The sequence below is a fragment of the Galendromus occidentalis genome, unplaced genomic scaffold (genome assembly GCF_000255335.2).
Source record: "Galendromus occidentalis unplaced genomic scaffold, Mocc_1.1 scf7180000077508, whole genome shotgun sequence".
Lineage (NCBI taxonomy): Eukaryota > Metazoa > Arthropoda > Arachnida > Mesostigmata > Phytoseiidae > Galendromus > Galendromus occidentalis.
The window spans coordinates 176,826-197,802 of NW_003805496.1; the positions used below are offsets into that span (position 1 = coordinate 176,826).

At 51.6% G+C, this 20,977-nt stretch overlaps 4 protein-coding genes across 6 annotated transcripts; 1 reads left to right on the forward strand and 3 right to left on the reverse strand.

Annotated features, from left to right (window-relative positions):
- Positions 1-517: 517 nt before the first annotated feature.
- LOC100904869 (uncharacterized) lies at positions 518-1,746 on the reverse strand. Its single transcript, XM_029112472.1, has 4 exons — positions 1,722-1,746; positions 1,314-1,444; positions 994-1,195; positions 518-716 (listed from the first exon to the last, which is right to left on the reverse strand). Exons 1-4 carry the CDS (start codon positions 1,744-1,746, stop codon positions 526-528), a joined length of 549 nt encoding a protein of 182 aa, XP_028968305.1. The 3' UTR covers positions 518-525.
- Positions 1,747-3,570: 1,824 nt separating this feature from the next.
- LOC100902034 (saxiphilin) lies at positions 3,571-16,529 on the forward strand. 3 transcript variants are annotated; one of them, XM_003746878.2, is made up of 4 exons: positions 3,571-3,598; positions 15,928-16,018; positions 16,128-16,285; positions 16,402-16,529. In XM_003746878.2, the coding sequence occupies exons 2-4, from the start codon at positions 15,946-15,948 to the stop codon at positions 16,501-16,503; spliced, it is 333 nt and encodes a 110-aa protein (XP_003746926.1). In that variant the 5' UTR covers positions 3,571-3,598; positions 15,928-15,945; the 3' UTR covers positions 16,504-16,529. The 3 variants fall into 3 exon arrangements, with proteins under 3 accessions (XP_003746926.1, XP_028968307.1, XP_003746925.1); XM_029112474.1 differs by having other exon boundaries at positions 3,577-3,598; positions 15,872-16,018; positions 16,402-16,527; XM_003746877.2 differs by lacking the exon at positions 3,571-3,598 and having other exon boundaries at positions 15,814-16,018; positions 16,402-16,527.
- Positions 16,530-17,296: 767 nt separating this feature from the next.
- Positions 17,297-18,334, reverse strand: LOC100905012 (palmitoyltransferase ZDHHC15B-like). The gene has a single exon (XM_003746896.1). It carries the CDS (start codon positions 18,332-18,334, stop codon positions 17,297-17,299), a length of 1,038 nt encoding a protein of 345 aa, XP_003746944.1.
- A 920-nt stretch (positions 18,335-19,254) lies between these two features.
- On the reverse strand, positions 19,255-20,685 carry LOC108864708 (palmitoyltransferase ZDHHC15). Its single transcript, XM_018640861.1, has one exon. The coding sequence runs from the start codon at positions 20,530-20,532 to the stop codon at positions 19,579-19,581; it is 954 nt and encodes a 317-aa protein (XP_018496377.1). The 5' UTR covers positions 20,533-20,685; the 3' UTR covers positions 19,255-19,578.
- Positions 20,686-20,977: the final 292 nt, after the last annotated feature.

Consider the following 20,977-nt stretch of genomic DNA (forward strand, 5'->3'; position numbering starts at 1 on the left):
ATCGGCTAATACTCACGTTCAATCATCGATCCATCATTCAAGAGGTGAAGAAGTATGCAAATGTGTTGCGTCGTGTTGTATGATATTCACGCGTCGACGGACACGAAGATGACTCTAGATTCTTAACTATCTCCGAGGAATACCAACTTGTAATGTACCGGGTCTCCATGTGACACAAATGGACCTCTGCGCCGATATACCTGAGGCTTCCCGGGGGGAAAAAAAGTTCCCCTGTCGGAGCGCGAACCACCCTAAAGAAGGGGACTTGGTGTCGCCCCAACTTCGAGAAAATCCCACCCGATAGGGGCTCGTTCGTCGAGGGCAGAATATCACGGTACAGCGAGTTCATGATATGCAACAAAAAGGTGAATTGACGTCAGAGGCGACTTATTGCAGCAAATGCACAATGGTTCCATCGATAACTACCGTAACAAGGAGAACAAGGACGGCGACGGCGGAGAGGAGAACTACAACTTCGCCGATGCTCATTCACAGTATGTTTGCTGTACATTGGAGGATGTACTTTCAAGCGAAGTCGATGCTGTTCATCGGTAAGTAGGATTCGAACGCGAGCGGACTCGTCTGCGATGTCACGTAGATTTTCGCGGTCCGCTTGGAGCGCAACTCGCAGAGGCGAACAATGAGTGACCGGTTTATCATCGTTTCGTCAGCAGCCCAGTCCCCCGGTTTGAGATGACTGATTTGATCGACACAGTCTGCGAAAATAAAACATCAGACGCAAGGGTGAGATCCAGTTCGGCACCGACTTCCAGGAATACGCGGCTCAGATTTGCTGATCGGCACTTTGGAAAGCCATTCCCGCTATCGGTTCACGTTCAGCATTCCCGGGCGCCTCCCGTACTCCTCCGCAAAGTATCAATCGCATCGATGCATCGATATAGAGGGCTCACCGACTTGAGCAAACAGTAACGGCCCTCATGAATGAGTCCGTTGCGGAAATCATGGCTGATTAAATGAAAGACTATTACTCACCGAGTATGGCTTGATGTGTGATTGGGCAGAGGCCAGGTCTATCTGGAGATCCCTTGACGCTCCGTTCCATGAGAGTCTGATCATTGAAAACGCACACCAACAGCCTCCTGGCGGCAGAGACCGCATTCTTCGACCGATGGAATACGTTCACGAGATCCGCGATTTTTATGTAGACACCGGATTTCAACGCAAGCTCCATTACCTGCAGCCGAGAAATATTTTATAATTCCCGATGACCGGGGGTGGGGAGATGGGGCTCGAGAAATTGATTGGATCTATTTCAAGCGAATGTATCGACTCGCAAGCTCGGGGAAATTCACCTCAGGATCCTCCGGACTCCATCGAAGCTGCTTCGGATCCGCTTTCGCTTGCCCATCGTCGTCGATGTAATAACTTTTGCTCCGTGTAAATTTGTGTTGTACAATGAACGCCTGGTTATTGTTGACGAAGTCTGCGGGCACAGAGACTGGCTTCAGCGACCTAATCCAATGTTCCGCCGTCTATCAAATGAAAATCGTGTTTGCACTCGATAAGCGAGAGGATGAACAAGAGTCAGTAATAGACGCAGAGTCATTCGAGCATGGACTTTATTGGGTTTGCTCTGGCAACATATGAATTCCAGGTGACGCCCAAGAGCCTGTCACTTGTTTGAGTACCCGTCCTTCTCGTTATGCTACGGGAGATGAACGGCTTCGAGATTCTCCCACAACGGCTTGCGCCGGGTCTACCTGGAAGCAGAAGACGGGTAGACATAATGCTGATTCGATTCTGACATACACCTCGAATTCTTCGCGGAATCGGAGATAGGTTTTATCGCCGCGGACAAGTCGACAATGTTCGTCCCATTAGAAGCTATCAAGCTTCCGATTTCGATTGCATTGACTTTCGATGGTCCGGATCTGGACCGGCTGACCGTTCACGACAGGAGCTTCCAGATCTCCGGAGGAGGTCCTTGGTCGCGACGGGGACCCTGAGCGGGACCGCGGGAAAGAAAAGGTCACGGTGGAGTCGTCAAACTTAGATCGCGACCTAGGCGACAACTTCTATTGCGCCATCATTGATAATATCAATTTAGATCGTGCGAGCGACCGGAGAAAACGTTGAGGTCGGGACCTAGGAGCTGTCAGATGAACTTGCTCTTGAGGCTCCTCAGCGGACTACTCACAAATACAGTGGATGAGCGGTGAGCACGGGAGCTCAAGAGAATTAGGCGACATGAAGTTAGTGGGGAAATGCGAACCTAGCACCACCGATACGAACCTACGCAGCCTAAAACGAAGTCACGCGCTTTATACGTTTAAACGTTGAATTCATACGTTGATAAAAAACGCGACACAGATCACAGTACGGCGTAAGTGATTATCCGCGACAATAGAGAACCCACCCTCCACACAGAGTTTTCAGTAGCAGCAGCAACGGCCTCCGCTTGCATCACAGAGCGCAAGAACACGACGCACTTGTCAGATAACGGGAGAGATAAAAAAGAGAGCGCCTCCCCAATCGCCACTCTCAACGTGTCCTGACAAATAGACAGATCGAAAGACAGACGGACGGACGGACGGACTGACTGACTGACTGACTGACTGACTGACGAACCGACGAACGAGGGTACGCCGCCCGATTCTGACTCAGCGCGGATCGTCGTTCAACCCTTTTCACGCCCGACCGCGATGTGCGCAATCTCGCTGCAGCGGCATGCTCGCACACTCCTCTGACCCCGAGCTTGGGGCTGGTCCGCGCGGAAATTTTCAGGGTCCTCTAGACTCCCTGATAGAAACAGAGAACTCTCCACTGAAGCGAAGAACCTGCTGCGGAACTCGGTTCTAGATGAAGCACAGTTGACTCATGGGCTCGTTCGACGTATTCCGACGGAGTTCTCACTCGCGAGCACTTGTCACATGAGAGCCACAAGTTAGTGGCGCGATCTCGCACAACTTCAAATGCAGATCCTCCGCGAATTTTCTTCAGCGGTACTCATCATGGAGAGTTCCGACCGAATTCAGTTCCGCCGCATGTGCGTGTAATGCAGTGGTGCAGGGGTGCGGCCCAACATTCGGGGGCCCCAGAGCGTGAGGCACCGTCTTTCTCCGGCCTCTCCCGGCTACCAGAGCGAGCACTCATTCAGAAGCTGCCAGTTCCGAGACCCGAGGCTTGTTTCCGAGCAAAGTTCTCCAGATGACAGAGCGTCCTTGGAGAAGTGAACGACGCGGAGATAGAGTTGAGGAACCGCTCACGTTACGCTGGATGGAATTATCTTAATACGAACTGTAAACATTTCTATGATGATGCGAATGATGATGAAACGTCAAATGATCTCTGCCGCTCACGAAAAATCACACCGGGCGCTCCGCTCCCGAGACGGAGCTCCGCATAGGGGAGCGGTCGCGACGTTTCGCTTGAGGGGAGGACAACTCGACCTCGACTTCCTCTTCGAACTCTCGAGGAAGTCTGGAAAGGCTCCGAGGACCAGGTGGCCCGATGGTTGATCGTCTTCGGACAGTCCGGCTCCACGAGCCAGATCCACCAGCTGGAATGTTGAGCTTGAAGATCGCAGCAAGGGCTTACACATCGGCTAAGAGTGTTCTCAACGTAGGTACGACGAGATGCGCCTCATTGGCTCGTTTCTCGTTCGAAGGATGGGACCGAGTGTCCGGGATTCAGCTCTAGACTGGTCCCGAAGTTCAGTCTTCCGAAAAAGATCATGACTGACAGAATATGAACTCAGGGAGGAATTGGACCGATCGGAGAGCCATCATTCGACGGGAGATATTTGTGAGAATACCGTGATCGTGGACGTTTCAAGCCCCCAAAACTCCTCTGCAGAGGCCGCCAGCTTCGAAGGAAAAAGATTTGAGCTTCGCCTCAGTGAAGAAATGCGCCGGCCGCTGATCAATTATAAACCGACACCAAGCACTCGGAAAACAGGCGTTCCGCTGGTACCTATCCTTCAGACGAGTGACAAATCCTCGAGCTCGTGGGGACCGCGGGTCCGGACTGACAAAAGCAACGCAACTTTGATAACGGACATGGAAGCTGCCAGATTCTAGACATTGAGAACTCTAGAGCAGGTCTACATCTTTCTTCCATCCGCACACCCCTTGGAGCGGGCGGACCGATTTGTGCACCCCCTGATACTTCGGCCGGAGAAATTAGGGTACTGCCCACCGATGGGAATCGCAAGGTATTCAGAAGAGCTTCACGAACTATATCACGATCTTTGCACTTATGACATCGTGCATAGGGTTGCTCCTTGAGCTCGATAGGATAACTGTATCGAATTAGATCGCACAAACAGCGAAGTTAAGGCTTGATCGTCGTGAATTCCGAAGGTCGCCTCATTCGCAGTCCGGAGAGCGGAGAACGAAAAACGTGAAGCGTGGGCACCCAAAGTGTCCGATGCCGGACCAAACAGCCAAAGTTTGACGTCCCGAGAATGGCTTCTCACCTCACATTGCTCCACATTGCTCCTCACATTTCCCTCAAGAAATTCCGTAAGAAATATACTGCCGGCTGCTGGGAGCGAAGTCAAGCCACCTCCCGCGAGTCACGAGTGGGGAGTACACGCTTCTCGAAGTCCCTCTGCTGGGTGGATGATTGGTCGAGTGCTCATGAATTTCGAGAGAGGACGCACAAGAGCTGGGAAAGGCATGGAAAAATCATTTTGAGATTCGCGGGTTGGAGAGACAGGGAGCAAAATGTGAGGCCTTGCCATCTTCAGTCACTCACGAAGCACTCATCGATGATAATCATTTGAACCAGTCCCAGGATATTCACGATCATCATTTGAGCATGCTTCGATTTCAAAGATCATCATTCGGGCATGCTTCGATCTCAAAGATCATCCTTTGGCCCAGATTCCCTTCGCAAGTCTCAAGGTCATCATTGCTCATTCGATCATTTCTGATTCCTCGCGGAAGACACGTGAAATTCGCACCCCTATTCCGCCATAACTCTCATTCCATTCGACTCCGCATCAATCATTTGTAGTGGCGGACCGGAGGTGCACGCCTAAATGTCGAGCGATCAAAAACACGTGGTCGATGGCGCTTGGGATGCCTGCCTATGTATCTCTCGTCGACGTTGCACAGAGGTCAGGAGACAGAGCGAAGTCGCCAGAAACATTCCCGAGCTCACTATTTCCATGAGCCAGTCGCTCTCCTTTCGTATTGGATTCGTCTTGAGAAGAACTCGCAAAAACCTCACTTGGCTTTCCCTAAGCGTTTGTACGGTTTGCTAGAGGAGGAGCGCAGCCACAGAGCACAGAAACGCCTCGAAACCGGTCCCGGAGATCGCAGAAGTATCCCGTTCCCAAATGACCGGATGAACGCAAATTAACCTGAGGAGCCAGAATAGCTCCCGGCAGCCAGGTATGGCTCGACGAGCCACGAGCGTCAATTGAGCCTCCTTCAATACTTCCTCAAGTCGCCGCTCAATACTTCGCATAATTTCTCACAGGGAAGAATCCTAGCTCCGAGTCTCATGGGAAACCTCAAGCGCAACGGAACGATCCGAATTCCGGAATCGAGATATGGAACTCTAGCGGAATCGAGATATTTAGGTCTTGTGGGACATCGAAGGACCGATCATGAGCCCTGTCTCATTAAGTAAGTCATTCATTCGAGCTATTATTATATTCCTAACCAGCGTTCCCGGTGCCCGCTCCGCGGCGGCTCGGTAGCGCTAGACTCTCTGCACATGCGCCTGCTCCGGGTGCGCTTGCTCTGGACGCGCTCGCTCTGGAGGCGCGTACCGTTCTACCGTTTCCCCGCTTTCCCGTTCCCTCGCTTTCCCGTTCCCTCGCTTTCCCGTTCCCTCGCTTTCCCGTTCCCCCGCTTTCCCGTTCCCCCGCTTTCCCGTTCGTCCCGCTTTCCCGTTCGCCCGCTTTCCCGTTACCTAACTTTTATTCCGTATGTTCTCCGGAAAATCTATACCCTTCACGGCTACAGCAACTTTCATCGAGATTCATTGGTAGAAATAGGAAGGCCAGTGATGACGGCAGTCTTCAATTTTTTTCTTAGTTTTCGAATTTCTTGGCGAATTTTTTTATGGTGGGGGACCAATCACATGAGGACGGCGACCCTGATATGACCTTCCTGGAGCTCCCGAGAACCCACCCCTGAATTTTCACGGCGATCGGTTCGAGCGTTCGGGACAGACAGACAGATATTCTTAGATACCGAAGGGTAGTCCCCAGTAAACGGGCAGTCTCTAATAAACGGGCAGGTTCGGGAGGACCGAAGAAATAGACGGGCAGTCTCCAATACACGGGCAGTCTCCAATAAACGGGCGCCTTCGGGGGCAGAAATTCAGGTGCCCAAGTCGCGGAAAAAGTGAACCTTCTCTCGAAGCTTGCGTATATGAAGATCTAGCATGGTCTAGGCATTTATTTGACGGTTTGAGTATTGTTATGGCTACATGAGCAACCTGGTCCTATTCTCTTGTCGGGGGATAGAAGAAATAGACGGGCAGTCTGCAATAGACGGGGAGCCCCTAATAGACGGGCAGGTTTCGGAGGGGTCGAAAAATAGACGGGCATGCCCTTCAATTAGAATATTTACGGTATATAGATATAGACTAGCGTTCCTGGTCCCCGCTTCGCACCGACTCGGTAGCGCTAGACTCTCTACACATGCGCTGGCTCCGGGTGTGCTTGCGGTTAAGGGAAAGGTCGAATATTAGGGAAGGGGGGGGGCGGCGTGCTCTGGATGCGCCTCCCAATCTACCGCTTTCCTCGCTTCCCCGTGGAAGCAGTCTGAGCACGGTCGGCTTCTAGTCTGACTTCTCGCCGGGTGTCTGATTCAATGGAACGTGAAGATGAAGTCCGGCGACGATTAGCTGCTAACCTGGCTGCTCGTTGGGTGTCTGATTCATTGGAGCGGGTAGTTGAGCTCCGAGCGCGATCAGCTTCTAGTCTGTTCTGCCGTTGATCTTCGGTTTCACTTTTATGGCTCTCCCGACGTTCTGCCAACCGCAATTGTCGTTCTTCTTCAGTTTCTGCCTTCCGAGATGCCTTCCCCTTCGCAGCTTTCTTCGTTGACCGGCTCAATCTGGTTTGTTTGGGAGGCATGATGACTACAGAGTCGAGATTCGACTAACTTTTTCCGATTCCAGCGCGATATCGTCGATTCACGGTTTCTAGAGTTTGGATGGGCAAACGCGGCTTGAAGCCTTCTTATGATCTGCTAAACGGTTGAGGGAAAGGTCGAATATTAGGAAAGGGGACTCGCGGCCTCGAATAGAAGAAATATAGCCGTCCGTGGAGAGGAGGGGTTCGAATCCCATGAACGGGGGCATCTTCAAAAGGGTTCCGACGACCTGCGTGAAAGTGAGGGGTTCGGATCTCATGAACGGAGGTATCCATAAAGGGGTCGATTCAGAAAGGTGATTCCCGCAAAATCATGTCGGAAGCGCTTTCGTATTTCTCAGATCTGGAGAAGTATAGCCGTCCGTGAATGGGAGGGGTTCGAATCCCATGAACGGGGGCATCTACAAAGGGCTTTCGACGACTCGCGTGAGGGAGACGGGCTCGCAGGTTTTTACAAAGGGGTGCCGACGGCGCGCAGAGCTTACGTTCGGAGTAAGCTTACGTCCGGAGCTTTACGAACGTAAGGCTCGGATAAGGAACAGTGGACCTGCGCTAGCGCGTCGATGGAAACGACGCGGGACCCAGCACCCTGAAGATTTCTGATGTTTGTGTATGAACGATGCACACATGAGCTGGGGCGCAGGGCCAGGGTGGCATGTAGGTGAGTCGCGCTCGGCGGAAACTCAATTTTTGATCACCGAGCGAGAAGTCGCGATGGGGAGCCGGGACGGTATTAGTGATGATGCTGCGTTATCTACAGAGCTGATGGATTGTCGATCGCCCTCCGACCATCGGATGACCGGAGTGCTTCGTGGCTGCGGTACAGATTCTTCCGGATTCCGAACGGTTCTGTCCAGCTTCCTCGTGGGGTCTTAACCCCCGCGCCTAGAGCTGTAGATGCACCGAGGCGGCTCCTGCATCGAGATCGCAACATTACATTCCTAACCCGAATCCCGACATCGAGTGAAATTCAACGTTTCTCGATAGGATTATCATCGAGAATCATAAGGGTGTCCCTTCACGCAATCACCTTTGTAAGTCAGGAGCCGCTGCTCGATGCAGAACCGACCATGATGGCTTTGAATCGGACGATGACCATGAAGTAGTTCACAATGAGAGTGACAGCCTCAGAGGAAATACACAGACATGTCATGCCTGAGGGAGTTCCACTGCAGTCAGTCTAATTCGAATCAGATTGCCCACGACTCCTTCAATACCGTTATCTCTGCAGCGTTGGAGCGCCCTCCACGATCTGCGCGGGACACCTCGCGTACGCCGTCCCTCTGTTCCCCACCAACAACCCGTCGTCAGACCTAGGAGTCGAATTCCGCACTGTTCCTCATTTCGCCTTGTTAGTTATTCCTCCTGATCGCAAATTGATGAATGCCTCATGAGAATCCCGATACGACGAGCAATCGAGTGGAATACTGCTCCCTCCTGCAGTGTCGAAGAGAGCCCGAGCTTGTCAGCGTCAAACGGGATCAGTGCGTCCCTCCGAGATCTGTTTTGTGGTACGAGGTCATTTAAAATCCGGAATTTCGTCGGGTTCGCGCCGAGACAGTCTAACTCAGGCAGAGTCTTTCGACGACGATCTCCGGTCTGTCGCCACCCTGCTTGGGCGTGGCTGGGAAAATTGTGACTCACGGGGGCGACTCCGCACCAGGGGTCAATCATTCCGCAACTGTATCCACCAAGAGTCTGAGCGAATAATCCACAGGAATCCGTGGGTCTGCGGATTCAAGGTCAACGGATGTCGACGTTTGGCATCGACAGATAACGTTTGCGACGTACATGCAATTGCCAATCCTTCACACACTTACTCCCACGCATGCAAGCGTAGATGCGAGCACGTATTGAGCGTATCCGGCCCGCCAGATTCGCACGAATCCTGCGAATTTCGCCGATCCACTGACTGAGCGGCGTCGCGACTTGACGGACGCATCGGTGGAGCGAGTAGGCAAAGAGCGTCGCTTGAAAATCCTCCGGGCTCCTCGTGACAAGCGTCTCCGCCCCGAAGTGATCGTGATAGTCTCGCAGACGACGCGAGGACTCACCGATACGACGATGCGGAAGTCCCAATCGAAAGTATCGAGCACCTTGGCGGGATGAGCAACTTTTCTTAAAATCGTGTCCGGTTCGGAGAATTCTTGCGCACGAGGTTCCGGAGCTCTGAAATCTTTGGATCGAGGATTAGGCTGCTCTTTAGCCAGGGGTGCACGACACGCGGCCCGCCGCCATACTTCCAGGCTTCCATGTTCTTTTGTGATTCCTAGGGCTTCTTTATTTCGACATCGACACGACACACTTCTGGGGAATTGGAAACCCTCAATCAATTACTCGTTCTCAGAAAAAAGTATCCTCTAGAAAATACTCAGTGCTCGGATTTGTCTCACTGCTTAGGCCGTGGCGTGCAGCTAGGTCTTCATCAGTATTGAGAAGCTCATTGGTCATTGCATTTAAAAATAACACGTGCTAGTGTTTCTCGGTGAACTCCACATCGTTCGCAGTGCGTTTCAGGTTCGAAGAATATATTGCGTCGCGTCGTCCAATTTGGAGAGCTCCAGCTCTACCCAAGGCGCCGAGCCGCGACTGTTGTTGTATATGCGATACACATCCAGCGTAGTTTTTTCCGGCCTTTCAATTCGCCCATGCTATGTCTTGTGTCGTCTTGATATTCTCGGTCATCTTCCGAAAGCATGCTCCAAGTAACGTTCGACCGTAGTGGTCCAGCTCGACTTGCAGTGCTTCGCAGTCGCACTTTTCCTTTAGCTGTTCCATCCTCCGATAGGCTTTGATCTTCGATTTTTGCAAATCTATCGCGATCAGCATCATTTCAGGTCACCGTGTGTCCGGCATGGACTGAATGCGAGCAAGATACCTGAAGTTACTCTTGGCTTCCCTTGCTCCAAAGGGGCTCCAGTTGAGTTCGGATGAAAGGAACTCATTCGCTACGTTCCATCCAACTCCAAGGGCCCTCCGGGCTGCTCATCGCTGTATCTCTCGGCAGTTTTCGCCTCCATCGTCGTGACTGCATTGCCATGGGTCAGTTCCGGAGCGAAAACACCCTTCCAGTATGTTTTGGTCATGGCAAACTTGTTGAAACCCCACAGGAGTTGTGCTTGCATCTGCAGTGAGGCTCTCTTGGCGTTGTCGAGCCTTTTCTCTTCTTGCTTTGAGTCATAGTTCGAGCCTTCACGAAGGGTGGATCCTAGGTAAGTATATTCGTGGCTCACTGGGAGTTCTTTGCCTTGTGCTTGTGGGCAATTACAATCTTCCGTCCCGTGTTTGGAGATCCACCACCGCGCTTTTTTGGGGGTTGAAGTCGAGTTCCCTCATCCTCCCTAACGCAGACGTGGAATTAAAGATTTTCTGGAGGTCTTCGCTGTGGTGTGCAAGAAGCACGAGACCATCGGCGCAGAGTAGTCCAGGCAGGATGGAGTATTCGGATTCCTTCACATTAAAGAAGTTTCCTTTCTTTCTGATCCAGATGCCCGCTTTGGGCTGGATCAGGCGTTCCTCCAAACTTGCTATGTAAAGTGCAGTATGCTGCTCACAGGGCATCCCTGTTTCACTCCTTGGTGTGAATTCACCCATCCCGAGGTTTCTTCTCCATGTACGATTCTGATTTTACAATTCGTATACAGTCGTTCGAGGAGGCTGACCCAGGATGGATGCATTCCAAGCTTGGTCAGGATCTTCCAAAGCTTCGCTCTGTCTACTCTGTCGAAGGCTCGTGAGCAGTCCCAAACTTTTTCGGGCTGATCCACACAGCCAAGGTTTAACGTCCCGGGTACCGTTATTCATATTGCTCCCGAGGACGGATCCATAGAGCAAATGTACCCAGGATGATGAAGGCTGAGTACCTGCGTTTCCGTAAGGAATATTTTTCCGGCAGCAGGGATCGAACCCACACCGCCTCCCGCGCGAGCGGCGTCGTTGCGGCATTTCACGAAGTCAAACGCACGTTCGCACGAGTAGTGACAAACGCGCTAACCACTCGACCACCCGTCGGTCTCGTGAGCAGTCCAGGAAGCAGGCAACTAGTCCTTGTTGCGCCGAATGTCCAGAGCCCGCTGGAGGCGAAAGGTTAAAGAAGCCCTTGTGAATTCGCGGGAGACACGCTTGCTAGGAATATTTGATGGAGCGAGAAGGTCATAAGGGCTCCGAACGCTGCAGTGATCGGCGGCGAACAGGTGTACGAGATGGATGAGAGCAAACGATGCAAAATCGTGACCAGTTTTTGGCGAAGATCGAGAGGACGCTTCTTTCAGTCGAATAGTCGACAGACGGGAGGAACAGGCAACGCTTCGTGATCAAATCGGGAGGAGACTCGCCTCGAAAGATGGCTCTATTTCGATAGGTTTTCCCCGTGAGCCACGGAGAGACTCGGAGACGCCTCCCAGACAATCGTTCAGAGTCCCGTATACAAATATCATGAATATGTATATGTACACTGGACAAGCAATTTAAGAGGAGAGTGTTGACCGTGGAATATCCGACTTCCTTCAAAATCTCGATTGAGCTCCCCATCCGATAGTCGAACGGTCGAAAGCCCATAACAGTGCTTGAGATGAGAATCATGCTCCATGGCCCGGCCACGGAAGCGACGAGTGCCAATCTCAGTCGTGGTTTTCCTGATCTGGAAGAGCTCAACGTCGAAGAAAAATATTGTGTTGAGCGTGGGACTCGCAACCGCTCTCTGGGTCGATTCCTAAGGCTTTCCCCTCGTCGGACTCACTCCATCAGCACCCGAGCTCGAGTTCTAGGATTTTCCATGGAAGGGGGGTAAAGAGATACCGTGTACACACCTCAAAAGCTGATGAGGTACAAGTCAAAATGACTACTTACGCCGACCAAAAGAAATTGCGTTCGTTGAAGGCGATCGCGAGCATCTTTCGGAACTTCACCCTGAGCATCATATACAACGAACACACGAGGAGCATCCCTACGATCAGAATTTCCATGATCGAGCCCATTTCCTTACGGATTGGATTGGACCCAAGAGCTCACTCTATAATTGTCTCTCTGGGACATCGAAGTTCCCATGCGGCCAAGCAGAACATCAACGCTGCCAGAGACGAAATCAAGCTCGCGGAACCTATTCCGGATACGAGGAAACCTTCTCCGGTCCAATTGATTGGATGCAATTCAGTCTAAGGAGCCAGAAGAGCTCCCTGGATCCAGGTATGGGACGATCCTTCGTGCTCTGTTTGGAGATGTCACAGTCCATATCTGAAGCTCCATTCCTCTCCGGGGAACCCTGAAGCACGGCTTGTGTGAAACGACCGCATGCGGGTCAGGCATTAGGTCCGCTTTAATTAAGCAGACTCTCGGCTTCCAACCTCTCATCCGTTTAGCTTCACTAGAGACTTCATCCTTTCGATCGCTCGTCGCATTACCCTCGCGTCTCAGGAACCGACTGATGGATAAATATTTTGAATCGACCCGCTCTGCGCCGAACACTTTCTTCATGCCGAGAATTCTCAAAGAATAAATTAAAAATCGGTCAAAGGCCTCGATGCGAACTGCGCAATTCCTCGATAAACCTTCCGAGGAGGAGATCGGGTAAATCCTCGAAATCGTCGGTGGAGTCGGAAACCCCAGTCCCAAGCTTCGGAAGTCGAGAGGTATTTCGGGGATGCCTTTCTCGCTTAATTGGTCTTCGGGGCATTCGTCGATGTTTTCCGACATCCTTGCTCCTTCTGCCCAGCACAGGCCTCTGTGAAGCTCACCGAATGACGCTAGGAGATCGTGGATCAACCGTACTGAAGCGTAGGTAGTCGACTCCATATTGTCCAGGCATCTACGCACCGGCGAAAATGAGTCTCTCGGAGGTGGACAAGGGAGTTCCTCGATTATTGATACTTGTCATAGCTCAGGATGATGGCTCCTACAGAGGGAAACGTCCCGTCGAAAAGACCTTTTTGACGCCTCGCCGCGAACTTCCACCGGAGGTGTACATCCCGCTCGCGACGGGACATAACCGTTTGAAATGTCTCACTACACAACTAACACCCTATAGTTGTCTGTTGCGAGGCGCGAATTCTCTTGAGGAGCTACATATGATCGATGCTCTCGCCGCTCAAGATGAGCGGGGGAATTTGACCTCTTGCCGCCTCACGGTCTGGAGCATCGGTCCTCATTATCGGTGAGTTTACATCTTCCTTAGGGATAGACCCCCGGTTGGAGTCATCTCCGGTGAATCTTATGCAGTGCTGTGCGCCATCTGATTTTTCGCGGCGGCGGCAACAGGCGAAAGAATAGGCGGCGGCGGCGGACGCCGCGGCGTTTTTCAGCGGACTTAAGACTCACGGCGCGCCGCGGCCCTCTCTTACCCGGAGCGAGCTCCATGGGGAAAGTAGATCCCAAGGACTGAGCTCGGGCACCAAAGAGGGAGTAAGCTTCGCAATGGCGAAAGAAGGAATCGAAGAGCGAGCACAAGTTAGGTTGATTCATTCTTAAGTCATTTATTCTGCGAGAACTCTCGATTATCGTGCATGGAAAGACAAGCCGGCAGGATCGTCATTCCTATTTCGTCTCTTGATGTGCGGCGAGGAGTCGACAGAAAAGCTTATGAATCGTCTACGATTCTCATAATCGAGCGAGCGCATCGAGCTCGGCCCAGGTTCTCTTTCTTTGACTTCGATGAACATTTTCTGCTGTATTCCCTCGATTCGCTCCGAAATCTTTCAAAAGGGCTCTTGACTATTCACCATGGTGATCATGACGGCGCGCCGTTCCGCCGCAGGACGCCGTGCTCGGAGCTCGGCGGCGGCGATCGCCGGCGATATCAGGGCGCGGCGCACAGCTCTGATCTTATGTTTCTGTGGTGAAGTTCAGCAATTAGAACGCTATCGCGGGAAGTCCGAGCGAGCTTGTAAGAGACGCGCGAGTTCGGGTCCAGGGTTCCGATTTCGAATCGGCAATCTATAGATCTAATTTACACACTATTCCTCCTGTCTTCGAGGCTTTGTCTGTGGAATCTACGATCGATTGAAATATGCGCTCGAAGTGAGTGGAGTGCAAACGACTTGGAGAGTAGTGGAATCCGAAGGAGACTTCGACCTTGAGTTTCCATTCCTCAGCCATAGAACTGACCATTTGCTCCTTCGACATGTCCTCTCGAGCGAAGCCGGAACGCTGGATATGCGTTCGTACTGTCATAAATCGATGATTATTCCAAAGATCGATGATAGCGACGGAGTATTGCGCTCCATCTTCTCCTAACGAAGTTCGTTGATAAACGGTCCTAGTGTGCTTCAGGTTTCGACCAACGCTACCCGCTTTCAACCTTTCAACTCTCGAATGTCAGTGTCCAGAATGACATTGGAAGCGTGGGAATGTGTTCCGGTGCTGCACCCCCGCACATCCAAGGTGAGTTCGAGATTGGTTTCATGCTGATCGACGTGCATTCTTCGAAAGTTGGCGAAGTTCGCCTTTGCATAGCCGGAGACGAGGATGAGCTTGTGGGCACGATGATCTCGAACGGTGAAGATCAAGTGTACCGCGTCGACGTTTTACACAATGGGACGTCTTTTCCGCAGTCCCGCATGATCAGCGCCAGCGTTCTTCTCGCCACATGGATCGCCTTGCGGAGTCACTTGATCGCTATTGCTTGAAGGATCATCAACAGATTAAGTGTCCAGAGCTTCGAAACACACCCAGCTGCGCTCATCGAACTTTGAAATAGAATTTCCTTTATCATCATTTTTCCTAAGCCCGGTTGCTCGTGGCGTCAGCGAATGATGAGATATCACCGAGCGTCTTCGGTCTCTCCTTGGACCGAATCCTGAGTCAGGACTCGTACGGTATTCTTGATCGTGTATCAATCCGGTTTCAGACGCCTGCATCCAGGCAATGAAGAGCTTCCGACGGCGGCAGAACTCTCGTACAGCCTCGGCTCTAATTCCCAGCAAGCTTTTGAGTCGTTTTTGTTCTCGAGCATTCTAGCGATCGCGCCTAGACTGCTCCGGGGAAGTGACGACGAATTCGATTTGGAATATTCCGACGAGATCTAAACCGGCGTCTATAGGAAGTCGTTACCAAAGCAGACCGTCACCACTTGCAATGGCTAGTCATTCCTTTCATCTTTTCCGAGGATGCTGGAACGCTAAAATCGGATTACATTCAGCTACGCCTACCGAAGACCTCTTTCGAATTCAGGGGACTGCCCGGGGGCCTTGAATACCGCGTCCGGAGTGCGCCGAGCTCGGGTAATGGTCATCCGGTGAGAGACTCGACCCCGACCATCGGGCATCTTGACATTCCGACGCGTGTAAAGCCTGATGGGGCTCTACATATCTTTCGCGAAGGCTCGGCGGAGATGTGTTACGGCGTCTTTTCTACCTCGTCCACATTCTCTCAGCCCGAAAGAGATCATGTACTTCCTCCCAGACGAGTCTTGCGACATCCTTGGATTCCCCGGATGCTAAAGTTTGGATCCTGGTACTCGAGATGCTAATCTCTCGCAGAGAGTGTAAGGATCAGCATGCATACCGAATCGAAAACTTCCACCGACTAAGATAAAAATGATAAGCTTCATACCTGTTATTCCAAAGATTAGGCCCAAGGGCATCTGGAGACGTTATCCGGTTCGTTCTGTTTTCGCTTCCATCGAGCCATAAGCTTTGTTTGATCGCGTAATCGCTCCCTCCGTCTGCGCGCCGGCTGCTCCGATCCCATGATCCGTCTGCGCTCTCCCGTGGCTGTGCTATAAATACGGCCCGCGATCGAGTATTTCTCATTGCAACTACGCTATAAACATGAAATCCTACGCAGTGATCGCCTTCGCAGCTGTTGTGGCCTCGGCCTTGGCTGGCTCGTGCATCGAGGAACGAGAGGAGGCTCAGAAGAGAGTCGACGCTGGTATGCTGGGAGTCTTCGTTCCGGAATGCGAGGACAGCGGAGAATGGAAGGCGTTGCAGTGCCATGCATCCACTGGTGAGATTTAGAGCATCGGGAGGAAATGTTTTTCCTATACGGAATCTGGCTCGACGGAGATTCCTACACCGGTCAATAGTTCTGTAAGCAATTGAATCTTGATTCGCAGGAATGTGCCGATGCGTCCACCCCACTGGCGAGAACCTGAAGAACTCCTCCCGTGTTCTCGAGACCTGTGTCTGCATCGTTCACCGCGACCGTCAGATGAAGAAGGGTCTTCTTGGAGCTGCTATTCCCGCTTGCGAGGAATCTGGTTATTACAAGAAGGTGAGTAATGGGAGTGTTTCCATGATTCTGCACCAGGCATCCGACAAGTCACCCGCAGCATAGAGAGACTACGGCTGTCCAAAGAATGACCTCATCACTTGGGCTTTTCTGTTCAGGTTCAATGCCACGAAGCTCGATGCTCCTGCGCGGATCCCACCTCCGGTGAGCTCCGAGGAGAAAGCCGCCACATCAGCGAGCTCTCGCAACTCGAATGTTAATAAATTCGGTTCTTGAGACTCAATCATTCTCCGGAGAACTTTTTCCCTCTCGATGCAGCTCGAGCGACTCCGTTCCCGAAGACTCTCAGCCGTAGACCTTCGACGTACATGTATACGTTGATGATTCGGGTTAGGCATGGGTCTAGGAGGTCTTTGAAAAGTTTTTCGATGCATCAGGAAACTGATTACGAGCCGCTCGATATAGGCATCATTTCGAATAGGGCAGACTGAAACCGGGCGCGGGCGGAGGCTCTTGCCCAAGTCCGACTCGATTCTCAGAAACCCCTCGATATCGTGATCTTTTTCTTATTGGAAAGTTCAATATCAGCTAGTCTCCCTGAATTGGGGGAGCAGCAACCCGCTATCACTACTCCGCCGGGGAGCTCGGCTCGATGCTTTCCCTTCAAAAGTGTGACAGTGATCATATTAACTGCAATCCTCACACAGCCTGAGAGAGAATCTATGAGACTTCGCCTAACTCCCACGAATGCGCTGATTCGTGATGCGTTCTCAGCAGGCGACGGCGATCTCGCGCCGTCACTTCCCAATCAGCGACTTCTGACTGGAAAACATTTGGGATTGGTGATATCGGTTGAAGCTTATTTTCTACAGTACTTATCAGGGATCAGGGCTTGAATAATGCGAAGTTCTCATTTCGAGAACGATCCCTTCCGGAAACCGAACGGAGCGGCCTTTAGGAACGATTCCATCCGAACAGTTGCGAATTCGATTTATTTCCGAATACCAAACCTACCAAGCATGGAAACTGTGACGAGTAAGCGGCTTCTCGTCGTCATGTGAACTCGATCGAAGTCAAGTCATCTCGTAGAGGGAAATCCGTGCCATCCCCGGGGGTGGTATGGACCGGAACCAGCCAGAGTACGGAGATAGGTCCAAAGATCTGTTTCAAGTTACTGCGCACCGAACCCAAATCGTACGAATGCGGCTTGCCGTCGATGAACACGATGTCTGACATCGACTCCAAGGTGGTCTGGTTGTGCATCGCGTTTTTCATCGAAAAGGCGAAGAAAAGACTGACGAGAATCGCCAGGAGCCCGCAGTAGAGAGTCATTGCACCGAACCAGAAGAAGGAACGATTGCTGCATTCGGGCATCGAGGACCTCATGGATAAGCAAGCGACCCCCGTCACGAGGACGTATATCGCTCCGAGACATCCATAGAACAGCGTCAGTAAGAAAAACTTGGCGTTCTCGAAGTGGATGCAGTTGCCGAAAAAGGGGCAGTGGTGATCCATGCGGAGGACGCATTGCTGACAGATGCTGCAGTGGTGGGTTCTTTCGGGCTTGATAATTTTACAAGTTATGCAGTAGTTCACGCTCCCGTCTCTAGCACATGTGCGAATGCCTCGTCGCCTCGCCATATCGCTCAATCGTTCATGCATTGATTGACGAGTTTCTACTTCGGTGGTTTTTTCGTAGTCTTGAACGAAGGCATTCTCCTCTTTAGTGAAATAATAACGCTCCGGTATGCTTGGCGGAGCTGTCGAGTGAGTGAGCGCGAAAGACCAAATCACCATCACGAGGTAGAAAACGAGGAAGCACACGAGGATGGAGAAACCGAGAGTATTTTTCGACATGAAACACATTAGTGTCGAAATGTAGCTCGGCAGTACCAATAGAGCGGTCCCGAAGATGAGGACACTTCCCCAGTAATTGGTGAGCACGTAATTCGCGGTACATTGTGCCGACGGCACCGTGAGGGTATAGTCGGTTGTGAACGATGTTGACATGAGGACTTTGTTGTTTGCGGTCGCTGATTGAAATTCTCCATGATCGCTGTTGGCGCTGATCAGACGCTGGGTCAATTGCATAACCAGAGAAGGAAAGCCCGTATCGGATTACTTAGATGATAGCTTTCTCCGTAGCCACCCGGTGCACGCTCCCTGAAGAATACTCTCGGTTGCTCTGAGCTCATCGGAATGCCCCGCGTTGTAGCGGAAAACATGAGCACCCTCCGGCTCGACTCGACATTTTCTCTCGACGCGGAAGATTCGGAAGGTGGCAGCTACATGGTGCCACGTGGGTGTGCTCGCCATGGAATCGGTGGAGCGGTTTGGAGTCTCATCTCTCCTGTCATTAAATTCCACCTTCCTTCCCGTTCCCATCTATCGTTGCGGACTCCCGCATCTCGCAAGAATCGATGTTCCGAAAGAGGAAGCCGATTCAGATGATAGGCTCATGGGTTGAACTTGATGATCATGTGCAGGTTTGTGGATTATTACGGGCGGCCCGGAGGAGCTCAAGCCTTCACCTAAATCCTATGGAGCGTTTGAAGCAATACCCTTGAGACACATGGGTTTGCGCCAGATTTGTGGTAATCGCCCACTCATTGATCAAGATTACCGCGAGTCAGTCTGTAAGCACGGAGCGGACGGAAATTCTATTTATGATTGGGAACGGCTGGATGCTGTCTTCGAACGATTTCTCGGGAGTATTAGAAAGATCGACTGGCGAATGGAGGGTGCCACACGCTGACGTCTAGATTCCTGGATCCAGCTCGCGCTCTTCCGGTTGAGGGGAGAAAAACGTCTCCCTGTCCTGCTACTCACCTCTCGTTACAGAATCGTTTGATTGCAATCCTCGATCCGGAATGATTGACATCAGCAGGGCCCAGAGAGGAGCCCATCAATTATTATTCATTGATTGTTATTCGCTAGTCCTCAGCATCTAGTAGGTGAGAAAGAAATCTCGGCGTAATATTAGGGTCAGAATCAAGATCTCAATCTTCTTCGGAATTTCCGTGCAAAATGTCCAAGCAGCGACCTCGCGATCCCTGAGCATGAATCACAGATGATCACATTTATTAATTTAACCATTTAATCCTAGAAATTGATTACATTCGACTAAGAATCACAAGAACTGATGATTTCAGTGAGATAGATTCGGAATGGCTGTGTATGCTGACCGGGATCTCGACAAAGTTCGCTCTCTGTTGTAAATCCCACAAAAGGTCAATCTCTAATCTGTCGAAGAGGCTGTGCCGTACTTGACGCCCGTATGGCGGTGCTCATTTCGCAGTGCTCTGGCGCTATACATATAATCAAATGAATTATCGTCACATGGCCGGTCTTACTTCGGTGAGCTCCTCGATCTGTGAGCGTACCGGGAAAGTCACTCCGTCTCCGGGTGTTGTCGATTTGGGTATGAACCACGCAGCGATAGAGGGTCCGAACTGATTCTTCATATTTTTACAGAAGCTTCCGAGGTCGTAGGATTCTTTTGATCCGCTCGCGAAGATGACCGAGCCACCGATGTGCTCTAGAGTCGTGTGGTTGTGCATAGCGTGTCGGAAGGACGTCCAGAAAAAGGCCCCTAACGAGAGTTCTGCCATCACTGAAAATATCAGGAGCGCAATGTACGCAACTAGTCCAACTACGTCCTCGTTCAAGGTTTGGAACGCCTTCTCTGCTCCCACGGACACAGTGCACACGGCAGTGGCCACGATAATGTACAAAAACCCCAAGGTCGCATAGAACAGCGTCAGGAGAAAAGCCTTGAAGTTGCCAAAATGGATACAGTTCCCGAAAAACGGACAGTGATGATCCATTTTGGGGATGCATTTCCTGCATATCCTGCAGTGATGAGTGCGTTCCGGCTTCATGATGCGGCAGGTCCGGCATATGTTTACTTGACCATTGTAGCCCCTGGTTCGGATCCCGCGCGCAGTCGCCCATGCGCACAGCTCATACCGCGTGTCTTCTGACAGGAAGGCTCTGGATTCCAGAAAGGCCCATTCGACCGGGGTGAATTCGAATCGTTGCGGGATCGGTAGTGTCGGTGTAGAATGTGTGACCTTGTACGACCACATGAGCATGAAGAATATAAACACAAGGAGGAATATGAGAATCATCAAGCTCAGAAGGTGTGCGCTCAGCAGCAAATACAGCACCGCGTAACTGTAGAGCGTGGCTATTAGCACGGCGGTGATGACTAGAAACACTCCGCCCCACAAACGTTCACAGATCCCAGGCGTCTTCGACGGCTGGTCTGTATGGCCGTTCGTTGACATCCTGTGCTCGCTCACAATCACAGCTCACATTTTCACATTTTTCCTCTGTTCATTCGACACCGGCGCAGAACTGATTGATCGCTCACGACCAGTCTTCGTTCACTCGGTCTACATTGCAAGACAGAAAGATGTCGGCGTTATTGTTGTCAGTCCTCAAATGTCCACTAGTTTGAAAGTGCACGGCTCCTTTCCTTCTCTCAGAGCGTCTACGACAGCTCGTCGTCCTCACGTCACGTTGGATGACGCTCCATGTGTTACGAGTGCCGCTGTTTCACTCGAACTGTGCGGTCGATCCGCTCTGCTTGGAGTCATGGTATTATGCTACGACAGGCCGACGCTACAGATTCGGATTTCGCACTGAGCTGTAAGCTCGTGTGAGCGATTTCGTGTGAGCTGACTCACCCTTCGCGGCTAGCGCTCCTTCTACACTGCCATGAAGGGTTAT